Source organism: Pipra filicauda, unplaced genomic scaffold, assembly GCF_003945595.2.
Source record: "Pipra filicauda isolate LSUMZ 115617 unplaced genomic scaffold, ASM394559v2 scaffold40_size4127951_pilon, whole genome shotgun sequence".
Taxonomy (NCBI): Eukaryota; Metazoa; Chordata; class Aves; order Passeriformes; family Pipridae; genus Pipra; species Pipra filicauda.
This window is the reverse complement of record NW_024104543.1, coordinates 1,757,853-1,775,620: the sequence shown is the minus strand read 5'-3', so window position 1 is coordinate 1,775,620 and position 17,768 is coordinate 1,757,853. Positions and strand designations below refer to the sequence as shown.

At 36.0% G+C, this 17,768-nt stretch overlaps 1 protein-coding gene across 50 annotated transcripts in view; it reads left to right on the top strand.

Annotated features, from left to right (window-relative positions):
- Nucleotides 1–17,768, top strand: part of NRCAM (neuronal cell adhesion molecule) — a 152,184-nt gene that overhangs the window by 103,854 nt on the left and 30,562 nt on the right. For 38 of the 50 annotated variants that reach the window (XM_039385388.1, XM_027710861.2, XM_039385391.1 and 35 more), the window contains 13 exons: nucleotides 6,217–6,360; nucleotides 7,320–7,431; nucleotides 7,760–7,926; nucleotides 8,010–8,157; nucleotides 8,721–8,845; nucleotides 10,126–10,155; nucleotides 11,345–11,446; nucleotides 14,496–14,693; nucleotides 14,806–14,876; nucleotides 15,731–15,956; nucleotides 16,246–16,361; nucleotides 16,629–16,833; nucleotides 16,990–17,112. In XM_039385388.1, coding sequence (XP_039241322.1) covers nucleotides 6,217–6,360; nucleotides 7,320–7,431; nucleotides 7,760–7,926; nucleotides 8,010–8,157; nucleotides 8,721–8,845; nucleotides 10,126–10,155; nucleotides 11,345–11,446; nucleotides 14,496–14,693; nucleotides 14,806–14,876; nucleotides 15,731–15,956; nucleotides 16,246–16,361; nucleotides 16,629–16,833; nucleotides 16,990–17,112 — 1,767 coding nt within the window. The remainder of the gene's footprint in view (nucleotides 1–6,216; nucleotides 6,361–7,319; nucleotides 7,432–7,759; nucleotides 7,927–8,009; nucleotides 8,158–8,720; nucleotides 8,846–10,125; nucleotides 10,156–11,344; nucleotides 11,447–14,495; nucleotides 14,694–14,805; nucleotides 14,877–15,730; nucleotides 15,957–16,245; nucleotides 16,362–16,628; nucleotides 16,834–16,989; nucleotides 17,113–17,768) is intronic. The other 12 variants (XM_039385392.1, XM_039385411.1, XM_039385416.1 and 9 more) reach the window with 1 other exon arrangement.

Below are 17,768 nucleotides of genomic sequence, written 5' to 3'. Positions count from 1 at the left end.
GCCTTTTTGTTCACTTGTTAATAAATTATAGAATTGAGCCCCTCGTCTTCCAACTGAATGATTAGTAAATCACTGTAAAAGGAAACTAAAGCAGCTGTTTCAGCTTCAGGGCAGTGCTAAGAGAGCTACACCCATGGCAAGATTTCAAAGAAAAAGAGCTACATTTGAATTTCAAAGCCCTGCTGTCATCATATATCCCACAATGTGCCTCCTGTGGCCTAGTAATCTGTTTGCAATACTTTAATTTTCTGTCAGAAAGCACAGCTGGGAGATACTTAATTCTTCCGGTTTTGTTTTTTCATAATAGAGTCAGACAAGGAAGGGGGAATGTTGAAGAAAGAACCATTCGTCCATATCTCAGTCAAAGACTGAGGCTTAAATATCAATGGGGGAAAGGGAAAAATAAAGAAAAATGTAGTGTGTATTAAGTACCTATGAAACAAAATTGCAATGGTAAATTTTGTTCAAGATTATAATAATCTGAGTAAACCAATATTTTTAGAGGAAGATTTTTAGGTTTATCTAAAATATTTTAATTAATTTTCTTCAACAATAATGCTGAAAAGAAAAACACCAACATTTCGGAAAAAAAAAAAAAAGCTGCTTCAGACTTACTGGACTGATAAGGACCTAACCTAACCTCTCAATGTTTACCAACAGGACTATTTTGAACTCACGTGCACCGTCCTGTTGAGGTCAATTGGAATTACTTTGGCAAATAGCAATTGAAAGTTCAGGCCATGACTGCCATGCCTCATGCTTCAATTAACACTCAAGATCTGCATTATTTATACTGCTACGTGATCCATTGTGTCTTACTGCTTAGATATTCAGCATGGTTTTACAAAAGGGAAACCATGCATAAAGTATCTCAACTTTTAAGAAAGTAACAACCCAGATTAATTGGGAAGGGGAAGCACTTTCATAATTGGACTTCAGAAAGGCATTGCAAATACTGTACAAAAGACTAATTTATCGGTTCAGTGGTTTATAGTTCATGATGAGCTATTAATTATTAGATACAAACACCTAGATTTATACAAAGTAGTGCACTCAAAGTCACTCTTTATCATCTTTCAACATGTTCTTCTCTTGTTTATATCACATTTCAAATTGAATTTCTAGATTTGAGTTAGTCTCCGTTGGTACTCATATTGAATTTAAGGGAGAAACATTAGCCTTTAGATTTCCTTCATGAAAGGCCTTGATAATTCCTGGCTCAGAGATTTGTCATCCATTGTGTTTTCTCTGAGTATACACACACACTGCATATACTGGCTGTTCATGGCAGCCATGGGTGGGTGAAGAGAAATTTGCTGGAGTGGGGTGCCCTAAGAAGTTCAGTCTCAAACAGGACAGTACTGCCAGGGCAGACATCTATCCGCTGCTTCTGCTGTCATTATGTTGGAACTGTGCATCTGGCCTAGGAACTGCAGCAGTTATAAAAACCTTTGATAATCAGTTTTTCTTTAATTTTGCACAAGATAGTCAAAGGATGGTCATAATTAGTGCAGGTAATGCAGTCCCTTTGGAGATAATAGAACTACCAGAATCAGAAACTCAGAAATCAGAAACTTTGCTGAGAAGCATGGGATTGGTAAGAAAAGGAAAAGAGCATTCTTTGCCATTTCAGTCATTCAGTTATAGGTAGTTTTAACCCCAGAAAGACTTTTCTAGTTTTGAAATTGATTAGTATATTCATAAATTACTAATGAATGTGAATTTTTGGAAGAATAAGCTGGTGAACAACAATAGGATACTTCTAGCAAAAGTTACTATAATACAAATGACCCTGATGATCCTCTCAGAAGGTGACAAGCATGAGTATCACTATAAAAGGACCATATGTTACTATACTCATAGCGGGGAAAAAAGCACCTAAACTTCTCTATTTGCTTTCTTTATATATTTCCACAGTAACAGCGTCTTCAAAGCTATCTCTGAAGTTAGAGTTGTTAAAAATCATGGCTTAAGAGCCATTGCTAATCTCACACTCTGATTTACATTCCCTTTTGTTTGTGCATAAACTTAAGGAAAGAATTGTAGTAATACTAGAACTACGATAACAAATGTTCAGTATAAAAATGTACTGCAGGAGAAGATCACTCAGATCTGATACAGTAGTTTATTGAGTTCTAATCAGTAAATTTAAGTATATAAAATATTTAATAAGTACAGATGGGTTGGCGATCAGTACTATTTACTACACTTATAGTTAGAATGCAATACAAAGATTATCACGTAAGTTCACTCTTAAGTATCTTAAATGTTACATGAATGCACAAACTTGTCGCTTACTAACACAATTCTTACCTGACTCCATGTTATTGGGAGCAAATGTTAGCTGTTACAGGGCACGTGCTTAACTGTCCTGTTACAGCAGCAGAACTCTTATAGCAAATCCTCATCATTCATATACCCATTTTAAGTATTACGTAGTTTGACTATCAGTACCAAATTCAGATTTGGCTATCATGCCTTTTTTGTGCAGCTATCCTGTAATGTGACCAGAATACTCTTACAGGCAAACAAGCAGTGCTTGAGTGGCCCTATGCTCTTTTTTCCCTAGGAAAAAAGAAAAAAAAGGAAAAGGAAAAAAAAAGGCTGGATTATGGAAAGGGCTGAAGTACTACATGGCTATTTTGCCTCGCTCTTTATTTACTAGCAAGACTGGCCTTTGGGAATCTCAGGTTCCACAGACCAGGGAAAAAGACTTGAATAAGCTTTACCCTCAGTGGAAAAGGATCAGGTCATGGGATACTTAGGCTAACTGGACTTATGTAAGTCCATGAGCCCTAATGGGATGCACCCACAAATGCTGACTAAGCTGGCATATGTCATTGAAAGGACGCTCTGGATAATCTTAGATTGATCATGGTAACTGGAGAAGTGCCCGAAGACAGGAGGAAAGCAAGTGTTACTCCTATCTTCAAGAAGAGCAAGTAGGAGAACCCAGAGAACTACAAGCTGGTCACCTTCACTTTGATCCCTGGAAAAGTGAAGGAGCAGCTAAGTTTGGAAACTATTTCCAGTCACATTAGGAACAAGAAAACCGTCAGGAGTAGTTAGCATGGCTTCACCAAGGGGAAGTCATACTTGACCAACTTGACACATTTCTATGATGAAGTGACTGGCTGGGTAGGTGGGGGTAAGAGTTGTGGATAATGTCTACCTAGACTTTAGTGAGGCCTTTGACACTGTCTCCCGTTAGATGCCCGTAGACAAGCTGTTGATGTATGGGCTGGATAGAAAAATGGTTGAATGGCCAGGCCCAGAGAAGGTCATCAGTGGCACAAAGTCCAGCTGGAGGCCAGTAACTAGTGGTATACCCCAGAGGTCTGTCTTGTTTAATGTCTTCATTAATGATCCGGATGATGAGGCAGAGTGTACCCTCAGTAAGTTTGCTGATGACACGAAAGTGGGAGGAGTGGCTGATATACCAGAGGCTGATATACTACCATTCAGAGGGACCTCTTCAGGCTGGAAAAATGGGCTGACAAGAAACTCATGAAGTTCAGCAAACTGAAGGGAAAAGTCCTGCAAGTGGGGAGGAACAACCCTAGTGCCAGTACATGCTGGGGAGAATCCAACTAGATAGTGGCTTAACAGAAAAAGACTGGGGCATCCTGGTGGACACCAAGTTGACCATGAGCCAGCAATGTGCCTTTGCGGCAAAGAGGCTCAAGTTATCCTTGGCTACATTAGACAAAGTATTTCCAGCAGGTCAGGGGAGGTGATCCTGTCCCCATCTGGACACAGTTCTGGGCAACTGGCTCTAGGTGGCCCTGATTAAGATGGGGTTTGGGCCAGATGACCAATACAGGTCCCTTCTGACCTCAGTGATTCTGTGTGCTGTGTGTGCAGCAGTGTTTAAGATCATTAAAAATGCTAAATGATACAGCATCTAACTTGTATGGCCTGGCCCTGCGAAACACAGTATAATACACGGGCAAAGGCTTGTAGGTTCTGTTTGTGTTGCGTGGGAGGATGAGGCATGTCAGAAGACAGGCTGTTGACTAGATGCCAGTCTCAACAGGGAGCTTTTGAATCAATGCCCTGCAGCATGCAAGTGGCTAGACCAGTTAAAAGGAAGCACAGACTAACCTGACACTTTCCTGTTTTCTTTCCTCTTGGGATGGACAGCTTGAAGCTGTTTTCTGAGAACAAGTACCTTCCTCCTTTCCTTCAGATAGCTGAAAAGGGATATCTCTTTTTTTCCTTAAATACAGCAGTGGGAAGATGCTACCCCTCTTTTTATATAATAATTTAATGGTTAGATCATTCTTTTATAACCCAGTTCCTTCTTCAGTCATAGAGAGTTGAATTAATGGCTTCCATCTCTTTGGATTGGCCCTGCCATCAGCCTGTAAGGCTTGATATAGATACATAGATGTATGAGAGTGTGTGTGAGGGGGTCAGTCTGTGCACCCATCAAAGACCTTTCTGTGTGCAAAAAGTGCTGCAGGATTCAAAGGGTATGAGTGGAGGGAAGCACAGAGCCTAGGGCAGGAAGTAACCATGATTGGAATGGCTGTGGGCAGATCTCCATCCTCCTGGGAGGGCAGTTGTGCCTATTTTCTATTTAACTGTGATTTGTATGCAGAAACAGACCATTTCTCACAGCTGGCTGGCCTGCCTGCTGGGCAACTCACCTGCTTTGTCTGTTTTCAACCCATGAATCTTTTAATGAAAATGGCATTTACATAGAATAGGAAGCAATGTGAGACATGGAACACAATAGGAAGCAAAGCAAAAGAGATGAAAAATAAGTGCCAGCAATCCAGAAGTCCAGAGAATAAGCATTTAAAATCCCAGTGGTACCTTTTTTTTCTTTCCGAAATATTTGACTTTGTGATGTTGATTCGAACTTGGAGCGATGGAAGACCAGAGGGAAAAACAGAGTTGAAAACTGTTCTCGGGGCAACTCTTTGGAAATTGATGTAATTACTTTACATGAAAAATGGCCTTAAAGTTCGCTCATCATGGAAATACCCTTAAGCAGAAGCACAGAACTGTGGTCCTCTTTGTCTGGTTTCTTCTCTTGTAGAGAATTTAGTAGTAGATACTTAAAGAAAATGCAGGAGAAATTTTTCCATTTTCTTTACTAAGTAAGTACTAAGGCGTTGTCTGAATAGAAAGGTCCTGTCACTTTTGGAAAATTGATGTTAATTTAGTTGCTTGATCTTTTCTATGAGTCCAAATAAATGAGAAATTTTTTTATATGAAATTGCCTTCCACAAGCTTATTTTCTGAAGCTTCAATATGGGCGTTAATTTTGATGATGCGTCCAAACTAGGATATATACATTTGTTTTTCATCTAAGAACAGCATTAATTTTACTATTAATTTTCAATAATAATACATCTGCTTTTTAATACATTAATAATATAATCTGCTTTTACTTAATATTTTCATAAAATATTAAACTATAGTTTGTGCATTTTTATTGTTACAAGCTAAATTTTTTCTCCATTGTACCTCTCTAACTCCATCCATTTGGATCATAACTGATAGCTATTATTCTTCAGTATTATCTTAGAATTTTATTTTCAGTTATGTCCTCCATGCTTCTGGGATGCAAGAGCTGTTTGACAGCTCAGACTACTCCAGAACAGTCAAGGAAATGGCAATGTATAATTCTTACATAAGGGAAAGAGTGCCATCTGCTGAATTACTAACTATGCTCTTGTGAAGACGGTTTCTTGATTTTGTGGGAAGCAATTGCTTATGCTTTACTCTGAGATAGTTTTCAACTGAGTATGGCTATTTTTATATTTGGAGAATTATTTATGGTATAACAATTGATTTGAAACTTTAAAGTCATAGAGGACTGTGTCATTCTATCAGCATTTTTTTTGACATTCAGAAATACTTCCATATTTTTCTAGATATTGTCTGTATTTACCTGAATCTTGTCATATCTGTATTTTTCCTCTATATTGCATGTAAAATACAATCTCATCTTCACTTCTTTGTAAAACAAAAAAACAAAAAAACTCTCCAAAAATGAGAACTCTACCATCCTGAGTTAATATTGTAGAATTGGAAGAACTTCCTTTACGGTATTAAAATTCACATCTTTACCAGTGAGCAGCCACTCAGGAAAAAAAGATAAAGGGCATATTGGTCTTTCAGATTCTTCTCTTCAGAAGTATGAATATTACAATCCAAGAACAGTTTAGGAAAAGCAATAATTCTTTTTCTTTACACCAACAGTTGCCCCAGAAGATCCTAGCAGAAAGGTAGATGGTGACACCATTATTTTCTCCCACGTGCAAGAAAGATCAAGTGCTGTCTATCAGTGCAATGCTTCTAATGAATATGGATACTTGCTAGCAAATGCATTTGTGAATGTTCTGGGTAAGAAACAGATTTTTTATTTGTCAGTTTTCTTAGTTATTTAGTTGTCTCCTGCTACTACACAGGCACTGTGCTCAAGCCTTGCTTGAGGTCTTTAGTAAGAATCAATATATTTCCTGACCCCTGTAAAAAGCAAGTGTATACATACCTGGTTTTTCTAGGGTATTCCTGAGTTTCACTTTCACTGTACCTGAGTAAGAAGGATAGTTGTGAAAGCTGGAGAAAACTTGGAAGAAATTTTCTCTCTCTCTCTTTTTTTTTTTCTTGTTATGTAAATCAGGCAAATGGAAGTGTAACAAATAAGGCTGGAATTAGTATTCCTTAAGTTAGTATGTTTCAATACAGTTTCATTGAGTGTGGATATTTCACATCAGTTGAATAGATGAATCTCTAAATTACTGTTGCAAGGGGACATGATTATGCATTTTTCTTGAAGGCCTCCCAAGAATATGTTTCCGGTTACAAGATGTTGTGGCCTCTCTAATTCACACTGAATTTAACAAAGCTAGTAACAAAATTCTGGGCCTCTAACAACTCTCCTGCAGGAACTGGCAGACCTGTTGATTGAGACACTGTCTTTTCAAAGAAACAAAATGTAGGTATTGCACCAAAAATATATCCTAGTTTCTTTCTGCCTGCAGCTTTGTTTGGATTATATAGTTCACTCTATTCCCAGGAGATTATCTTCTTGAAGTCTTTACTGATTTAAATTTTCCAATTTTAATCATTACCTTTGCTACCCACCACTGTGACTTGTAAACAGGCAAGAAACGTTTGTTTTTCACAAGATAATTCCCCTTTGTTAGCTTCTCCTCAGGCTAGTGCCAGTAGAATATATTTGGATCTTGACTGAGACCAGAAGTCACTTCAGAGAAGGATGTTCTTTAGGCCAGTCTTGATGTCTTTGGATTTTGTATTCATATCTTTGTATCTATATCCAGATATCTTTGTCTTTTCAGCTGAGCCACCAAGAATTCTAACTCCTGCTAATAAGCTGTATCAAGTCATCGCAGATAGTCCTGCATTGCTAGACTGTGCTTATTTTGGGTCACCTAAGCCTGAAATTGAATGGTAAGCTGTAGCTATGCTTGAGATGTGGAAAATGAGCTGTTCATATCTATGGAGACAAACATTTGAAGCTTTAAAACTATTTAAACTCTATTTACATTTTTAAAATAGTGTATTTTAAAATACATGCTGATTACAGTTTGCTAATACAATATTACATATACTTAATGTAATAGCAGTTAAGTTATCCCCACAGAGTCAAGTTTAAATTTCTTTATGTGATTCTGTCTGTGTTTTCTAACGTGGCAGTCCTAAGTTTGCATTTTCTGATAATAAAATACTATAGAATTTAACTTTGATGCTGGATAATGATATTACTTTTTACATAAAGGTTTAAGGGAGTGAAAGGTAGCATCTTGCGTGGAAATGAATACGTTTTCCATGATAATGGAACCTTGGAAATTCCGGTGGCTCAGAAAGATAGTACTGGTACATACACATGTGTAGCAAGGAATGAATTAGGAAAGATACAAAATGAGGTGCACTTGGAAATTAAAGGTAAGAAATTAATCATTCATTCATCACTGATTAGTACAGAATTTCAGACTTTCTGAATATCTAATATTAATTCTAAATTTCAGATCCAACAATGATAATTAAACAGCCAGAATACAAAGTGGTTCAGAGATATGGCCAAGTTTCATTTGAGTGTATAATAAAACATGATTCTACCTTACTACCAACAGTTATATGGTTGAAGGACAATGATGAACTTCCAGATGATGAAAGGTATGGACCAAATAGTTTTCCTTTATTTTTTATTTTCTAGGTGGTCCTTTTGTCTGCTTCTTTTCCTGATCTCTGAATGGAACATATTGACCTATTGACATTTTCCAAGGAAGACTGATAAATATCATAACTGATAAATATCATATTTGCTGACTCAAGGACTTACCTAGTGTGATGAAAATATTAAGATAGAATTAAAAATAAAATGAGATTTAATCATTTATAAAAATGTGCTCACTGTCCATGTATATTAAGTGTAAGGAGAAGAGAATTGATATAAGAAGTCAAAACAGATAATGGAAGACTATTTTGCTCTAGATCACATATATTTAAAAGTTGTTTGAGTATATTTGGAAAGAAAAGCACATCAGGATAGACAGTTACTGTGGGAAAATGGTCAAGAGCAATGCAGAAAATGAAAGGTTACATTGTCCCTTAGCTTACCTTGCTGTTTAGGTGTGTGCTGCGGTACACACATATGGGATCAGATAATGTCTTATGCAAGTTTATTATAACACTGCCAGTTATTGAAAAATCAGTGGCTGAATCTATTGTATTTACAGGTTTCTAGTTGGTAAAGACAACTTGACCATTATGAATGTAACTGATAAAGATGATGGAACATACACTTGCATAGTTAATACTACTCTGGACAGTGTTTCAGCAAGTGCTGTGCTTACTGTTGTTGGTAAGAATACTCTCAAACTTTATGATAGCAGAACTGTGTTTAATTACTGTTAAGTATTAAAAACAGCATTAGATTTAAAGTGAAAAGCGCATAGTTTTGATTTCTAGGTCAGGGCAAAGGAAATGCCACCTATGTGTAAACACGTTTCAGCTTTTAAAAAATGTATTCTTACCCTAAAGTTTGCCTTTGAATCAGCTATTTACAAAAGGGTCCAGTAATTGCAGGGCACATTTGCTTTCGCACTGTATAGGTTTTTATTTTGACCACATTTTAGCTAGCAGAGTATTTGTTCATAAACATATAAGAATCGCAGAATGGTTTGGGTTGGAAGGGACCTTAAAGATCATCTAGTTCCAACACCCCTGCCTTGCGCAGGGACACCTTCCACAGAACCTCTCTGGGCAACCTGTTCCAGTGTCTCACCACGCTCACAGGAAAAAATTCTTACTAATACCTAATCTAAACTCACTCTCCTTCAGCCAGGGAGCTGTCCTGTTGCTATAGGCCTGTTGTCCTGTTGCTATAGACCCTTGTGCAAAGTCCCTCTCCAGCTCTCTTGTAGCCCCCTTTACGTACTGGGAGTCTGCCTTCTTTTCTCCAGGCTGAACAGCCCCAACTCTCTCAGCCTGCTTTCATGGGAGAGGTGCTCCAGCCCATAATCAACTTACTGTCTCCCCTCTGGACTCATTCCAACAGCTCCATGTCTTTCTTGAATTGGGAGCATGTTATCTCAGAAATCTCTTTCACAACTAAATTATAGTTCAGAAGGACTAAGTATACTTGGTTGTATGACTTCCCAAGGATTTCATTTTTACCTTAGTTCTCTGTTAAGTTTTTATGATTTGAGATTATTGCAGAATATATTACTTTGCACCTTCTCCAATTTGTAAGAAAGTTTTAAGTAGATGTGCTGAACGATTCGTACCTGAGTTCAAGCTGAGACTCAAAGTCAAGTATGTTTGTGTTTTAAATTTCTTCTGTGATCTTATGCCTATCTAGGAATGATCTAAGCCAAGCAACTAGTACTTATTTAAAAGTTTTTATAAGATTGCTTACTTATTTATTTTTTATCTATCCTTCTTTAAAAAATGAATAAAACATTCAAGAATAGTTTTATAGCTTTTCAGTGAAAAATTATCAATGCATTATTTTAAAATAACCATTTATCTAAATAAGTTAACTTTTCTTTGTCTCTAATAACTGTAGTCTTTAACTACCTACAGTATTCTGTTTCTTTGGCTACTAACTGATTAAATCCTTTATATTAATGTCCTTTTCAGCTGCTCCCCCAACTCCAGCTATCATTTACGGTAAACTAATACCAAGTTCTCTATCTACATCGTCTGACAGATATATTTCTGATTTGCCTACTGCGAAGTGCAACATTTTTTTCCCCTTTTCCTCTGTGTGTGTCTGTGTCTGTTTGTGTGGTTTCATCCCGTTTTACCAACTGCTTCATTACTAGAGTACTGGACTTTGGAATTTTACAGTGCAGGTTGCTTTGTATTTTAGGGAATAAGTGGTTTTCAGAAATAAATTATTTATAATTAAAGTTGGTTATAGTATGACAATGTTTTTCTCATGGGTAAATCCACTCATAAGATGAATATGACCATATTGACCAGTTTGTCTTACAATCAATGAAATTGCTAAGATTTTAAAAATAAAGTTGAAATTAAAAAAAAAATCTGTCAGTCAGATACAGTCTTGAATTTGATGGTATAAAGCCTTTAATTTTATAGCATGTTTTCTGAATTTAGGTTTTCAAGTGCAAATGCTAAAACACTTTAAGGTATAAGGGTCATAAGCACTTTTATGTAAATCTTATCACATTCAATGAAAATGCTTATGTATTCTTAAATGAACCTACTCATTAGTCTTGATTTTTGTGTAAAAAATCGTATAATGAATTACCTTTGGAAATTTGGAATGGACAGTTACATCTTTATGCATTATAAGGATGCATAGTAACAGATTGCATGGTATGTCTGGACTTTTAAAAGAACAGCAAAAAAAAATGAGTCAGTAACTTGCAATTAGTTTCTATTTGAATTATTCTTGATTGAATTCACACAAAAAAATGTTTGTAGTGCTTCTAGAAAAGCTTCTTTGATGTGAATACTTCTTTATTTTCCATGTTTTGTTAGATATTTCTACTACACTAGGTAACCACCCATAATCATTCAAAGATAAACTAAACATGCATTTCACAATTCCTTGCATCTCATCACATTTTTATCAAAGTGCACTCAGACATAGGTAAAAATAAATACAGATTCTTGTTAATGTATAGAAGTTTTCAGGTTACATCAGTTCTCCCTTTTTCATTTGTTTTCTAACAATTGCATGCTAATGGTCATTAAGTCCCACTTACATAAGTGAGTAGATATGCACTGCTGTATTTGTGGAATTCTTTTGATTGGACTGTAAGGATTTTTTTAAAATATAAAACTACATATTCTGATGTGATTATTTACTTTGTGTCCATTTGATTTATAGCTCGGCCAAATCCACCCTTTGACTTGGAATTGACAGGTCAGCTAGAAAGAAGCATTGAACTTTCATGGATACCAGGAGATGAAAACAACAGTCCCATTACACGTATGTTTGTTTGTATCGACTATACTACATTGACAGCAGTATCTTAACTGTTTTCAAATTCCAAAGATTTCTGAGATAAATTTTGTGTGAAGCATGGAAAATGTTAAATGAATTCTCTGCAGCTGCCATTTAATTACATTACAAAAAGTCACTTAATATCCTCTACTGTACAGCCAAGCAGAAAGACTTATTTACTGCCCAAAAAAGCTGGGCCTTTTTATTCAAAAAACCTGTACTAGATAACATAGAAGTTAATGCATATATGAGGTCTGTCTGACAAGGTCCAGTCTCATGAATATGTAGAGAGTAGACTTTTTTTATTGGTTGTGTGCCCTTGAAGGAGAGAGCTACTACCATCTTGCATTAACTCCTGTGTAATTCCCGGGAATTTGAAATAGCATCAGTACCACTATCTTTAGGGATTATCCATCACTACTGATACAGAAGCTTATTCTACATGAAAATATAAGGCAGATAGTTTTTCTCTTTTTCTTTCTTTTTCTAGTCCAGACAGTTAAAGAGTAAAGCATGTCCATGCAACAGAAAAATAAATGTCTATAAGTTTTTGACACAGAAATTGATCTTAAATGCTGTTACTCTTCCCAGTAAAACATGATGAAAGACGTTCTTGCTTACACTGAGCAGAGAGGATGGAGGGGGAATTTAGGAGGAAGGAACAAAGATGTTACTGTTTGTTTTCCAAAAAATCATATGATCAGAAAGATTTGCTGGGGTAACTTTTTCCCCATGAGGAACTTAATGCAATTATTTATTTGTGCAGTGTCTTTTTAGATAGTAACTGCCACAAGTTATCAAGACCAGTGTACATGTTATGTTTGGTATGAGTTAGTTAGGCTGATTTACTGGGCGTTGCTCTGCAACATCTGATGTTGGTTGTTATCAACACAGAACACAAACCATTAGGATCAGGTATTTGTAAAGGAAGTTTTATAAAAAACAGAATTTCACAAATTTCAGAGCACATCAAAGATTTTGACTGCATTTTAATGAAACACCAAGTGATTTTGCTGAAATTTTACACTCTCGGACTTCTCTAATGTATATCAACTAATAATATACTTTAAAAAATATATAGAAGATTAATGTAAATAGTTAAATTTTATTTAGGTTATGGTTTATTCATATGCTCTTTTATTAGTATTTTCGTTTTATTTCTAGACCAGAATACACAAGTCTTGTCTTTCTGTAGGAATGAGATCACAGTGTATGAAAAAAGATAATACTAAGAGGTGTTGGCTTGTGTAAGTTTTTCTAGAGTGAGATATTGCATGCACTCTGATATCAGAAACTGAGCTCCTCTGACTAAATAATGCTGGTTTTAATTATAATGCAATTTATATTGCTGCATGGTCCCCTTAGAGCCTGAAAAGTAAGGCATTTTCTTCCTGAGTAAGCCTATTTTTCCTGCTGCTGCTATCACTTCAAAGTGCAGATCAGGACTCAAGGATACCACTTCATTACCAGTGATCCCTTTACACAAGTAATATGATTGACATGGTAGAATCTTTCTGAAAGCTCAGATAGATTTTTTTCCCTTAAAGTTGCCTATAAATTGTTCTACTAGAGTTGCAGACAGAATGCTAATTACTAGGGAAGCAAATAGCAGTAATCAAAACTTTTTTAGCATGTAATATTCTCACCTTTTCGGCAAAGCTTTGGTCCAGAAGACCTCCCATCCCAAAACCTTTATTGCCGAGCACACACCACCAGCAGTAATTCAGACAGTAATTTGGGGTCAGTTCTTTTTCGTTCTTACTACTTAGGCCAGAAGGAAATCTGCTAGCCCTAAGGCCAGAAGGTTATGATTAGTACTAGTTATCTATTTTACATCTTGGCTCCTCAAACTCTTGCAAATTATTTCTATGTGGTGCTGTAAGTATCCTTCTAAAAGAAATTTCTAGATGCCCATCAGAATTTATTAGTAGTGCAAACAGGATGTATTCTGAATCATACTCTGTCTTCTTGTCTCCACCTATACATGAGATAGGGAATGATTCTTGTTACACAACACACAAATATTTGATGCTTATGTAAATTTCATATATCTAAACTTAAAGTTCCATAGAATGTACTCAGACTGTGCATTCTTGTCCCATTTATTTACTGTGTCCTAACAATTCCTCCTAAGTCTTTCATAATTCATATCTCATACCTTAGAGCAGTAAGGTTTTTTGGGTGTTTCACAGCTGGAAAAATACATCCTTTTGTCTTTGATAATGAATGTGATTTTCTTTTTGGAACTCTACAAGCCTATCTATCCCTGAGGTTATATACTTTGTAGGGTCTTAATAGTAATCATTGTAATGTTCTCACAGAAAACTCAAGAAACTGATTCTGAACATACATTCCCAGACTTAATTTGAAGATACTGAAAAGTGCTCTCAAAAACCATCTAAAGTATTGATTCTTGGCTTTAAATAGTTCTTCATTAAGCCAACTTCATTGGGGAAAATGGAATATTCAGAGTATTAATTTTGTACAGGTACTAGATACTGTCTGCTTGATACAACTAGGAACAATATATTTGACAGCCAAATTTACATCAAAGTTCCAATCTTGTCCCTCTTTCGTGCTGTGATAGTTCAAGGGTTCCCATTAAATTAAAATTTGGTACTAGAGAGAGAGCTCTTGTAATAACATGTTACCTGAAAGGTACCTGCGTTAGTGAGAATACCAAAAGATAAAAGTGAGGGTGTGTTTACTGTATTTCTACCTAAGCAGTGCTGTGCCTTTTGCAACCGGACGTGCCTGTCTTGTATTGACCTTTTTAGCCACCAGCGCGCTTGTAACAAAGGTGCGTAGAGCCCTCCTCAAATCTTCGTTCGCGAAGCCCAGCCATGATGACCTAAGCAGTACTTCTGGTATTACAGATCTGCGTTATGGTTTATGTATTTATTTCCAGTTCCACAATATTTAAAAGCATTGTTTAGAGCACTCCCTTCTGATCAGCTCATTCAGAAATGCCTACCCTGGTCTAGGAAGGTGTTGCAAGTTTTGACATAAAGTTGGATTCAATTTCTGTTTGTAGACTTTGTAATTGAGTATGAAGATGGGCTGCATGAACCAGGAGTATGGCATTACCAGACGGAAGTTCCTGGAACTCAGACAACAGTACAGTTGAAGTTGTCTCCGTACGTCAACTACTCATTCCGTGTGGTAGCTGTCAATAAGATTGGCAGAAGTCAGCCCAGTGAACCATCTGAGCAGTACCTGACAAAATCTGCAAGTAAATAAGTATTTCTTCTTACCAGTAATTGATTTCTACAATGAATAGCATTGAATTTGCTTGGAATCAAACAGCAGTCATTCTTGTTCACATGTAAATATTTTATTTTTAGGCCCTGATGAAAATCCTGCTAATGTGCAAGGGATAGGCTCAGAACCTGATAATTTGGTAATAACATGGGAGGTAAGTTGGATCTCTTTTTGAGGTTTCATTTGTTTTCAGGTCTGTGAGTAGCATTTTTTGAGAAATAATGATGAGAATACCCTATACATTGCTTAGTTAAAATATTCTTGAAAAAGAGTTAAATTCAGATATTTCCCTGTCTTCATTTCCAGGAAAAAGCTGAGTGCTTTTTGAGAAAAAACGAATTAGTTAAGGGGCCATATTTTCCTGAGTGATTTCTCAAGATAAGCCAATAATTAGGTAATACAGGATGTTTTGCTGCCAGTTTAGAAAGACTTAAAGATGTAAATTGAGGTTTGTCTCAAGTAGAGTCTTATTTTTAGAATAATTTTTAATGTGAATCCTACTTGTACTGTCATCTTTTGTGATGAACTAAATCATTATGCACTTTCACAGTAAAAAACTTCAATCAAAGTTTTCTCTATCGTGCCTTTACCGTCATGATGGGAACTCAAGCAGAGCCATATAAACTCAGTTTCCCATCCCAGGCAAGAAATATTGTCTAGGGAACACTGTTTATAGGGAGTCAGTATAAGTCTGCTTTTTCCTCTTCCACTTCTAAAGAAATATTTGAAATCAAAACGTATATACAGAAATCGCAATGTCTTGTTGAGTGAGAATTAGCCACCATCACCATTCAGTGTGATTTTTATTAAATAGTGAAAAGCAACTGAAGTGACCTCTGGTAAAAACTAAATTGCATAACTTGGAAATTTCAGTAGTGCTTCTTTGTCACAGAACACAGCGGTAAATTTTCAGTGAAATTCTAAAGAAAAAATCAGTATATTTCCTTTTTGACTTTGGATTTTTCAGATGCTTCAGAATATTTAAAAAGATGTTTCTTTTCATTTCAGTCTTTAAAAGGTTTTCAGTCTAATGGACCGGGACTTCAGTACAAAGTCAGTTGGCGCCAGAAGGATGTTGATGATGAATGGACATCTGTTATAGTTGCAAATGTATCTAAATATATTGTGTCTGGTACACCAACTTTTGTTCCCTATGAAATAAAAGTACAAGCTTTAAATGACCTGGGATATGCACCAGAGCCATCAGAGGTGATTGGACATTCAGGGGAAGACTGTAAGTTTTGTGGTTTGACTCAGTTATACTAATATAAAAGAACTAAATGTGTAACCTAAATGGGTATTTAACATACTGAAATACTGATAAGGGAATAGTGGTTATTATTTTAATTAAAAGGAAGTAATTTGGAGATAATAAGGCTTCATAATACTCTGTATTATTAATCCTGAAAACATAGGAACATTTTAATCTATTCTTTGAGTACAATACAAAGACTCGGTTTGAAAAAATATGTTCGTGTGGTTTCTCATTCTAACTGGGTGCTTGTTGCATCCTTTCCACACAGTGCCGATGGTTGCTCCAGGCAATGTGCAGGTTCATGTTATTAACAGCACATTAGCAAAGGTGCATTGGGACCCAGTTCCACTAAAAACTGTCCGAGGACACCTCCAAGGGTACAAAGTAAGTACAGTCTAAAGCATTCTCTTTTTCATTTGTTAAAATAGAACATTCTTCCTATATGAGATTGTATTCAGATTGAAGTACCTGATATATAAGAGGACTCTTCAGTGAGCTCCAAGTTTTGCTGATAAGAGCAACAGCTTTGATGCAATTCATATATAGTTCAGCAATGTTCCAGCCTTGTAGCACTAGGTGCCTGTGGCATTGTCCTTGAAGGAAAATCATAACACCTAAGCACTCATTGTAGATTTTTTTTTTTGTCTTTAGGTTTACTACTGGAAAGTGCAGAGTCTATCCAGAAGGAGTAGGCGGCATGTAGAAAAAAAGATCTTGACTTTCAGGGGAAACAAGACTTTTGGAATGTTACCAGGGCTGGAGCCCTATAGTTCTTACAAGCTGAACGTTAGAGTTGTTAATGGTAAAGGAGAAGGACCAGCAAGCCCAGACAAAGTATTTAAGACCCCTGAAGGAGGTATGAAATGAGAAAGCTAGAGAATAAACTGAAACATAAGCTTGGATATCATAAAATAATAATCTGTCTCAATACAGTAATATTATTAAGACTTAATTATTCGTGACCTGTTTAAAGTTAATCTACTTTGTATTTACTGTATGTTCTTCTTAAAAGTTCCTAGCTCGCCCTCCTATTTGAAGATTACTAACCCAACATTGGACTCTCTGACTCTGGAGTGGGGTTCACCTACCCATCCAAATGGTGTTTTGACATCATATATACTGAAGTTTCAGCCAAGTAAGTTAATTGTGAATATATTATGGGAGTTGGACCTGGGTGATCTTTAAGGTCCTTTTCAACCCAAACCATTCTGTGATATAACTGTAACTTAGGCAATACATCTACCAAATAGTAATCCGTTTATGAAGAAAAAATTATGTTAATATAATAAATTATGTTAATATATAATGTAAAAAAGACATGATTGCATTGTAGATGTCAAGTTTGAAAAAAAATTAATATATTTTGATAATATAGATAGTTGTATTTGGAAAACTTTCCTTACTCAAGTACAAGGTTAGCATTTTTCTTTTATTTCTTCAAATCATACTTCACAGAAAAATGGAGGTGAAGTCCTACATACAAGTGGCATCCAAGTTAGACGCAAGATACTACTACTTACAAATTCTATATTCTAACTGCACAGAAATTATCATCAGAAACAGATCAAAAGACGTCCAAATACATTGTCTTCTGTTGTTTCAATTGTCATGGTATTGTAATTTTAAAATGCAAAACTAATAAATGTGCCATTTACTAATATCAGAGCTATTAAATCACTTCTTTAGGATCCCAGCTGCTTACTTAACCCAGAAATTTGTCAGCAGTGACAGTGGAAATTTAAGAGTTTTGTGTGCATGGAACAGATTAAGGAAGTTTACTTTCTTCCACTT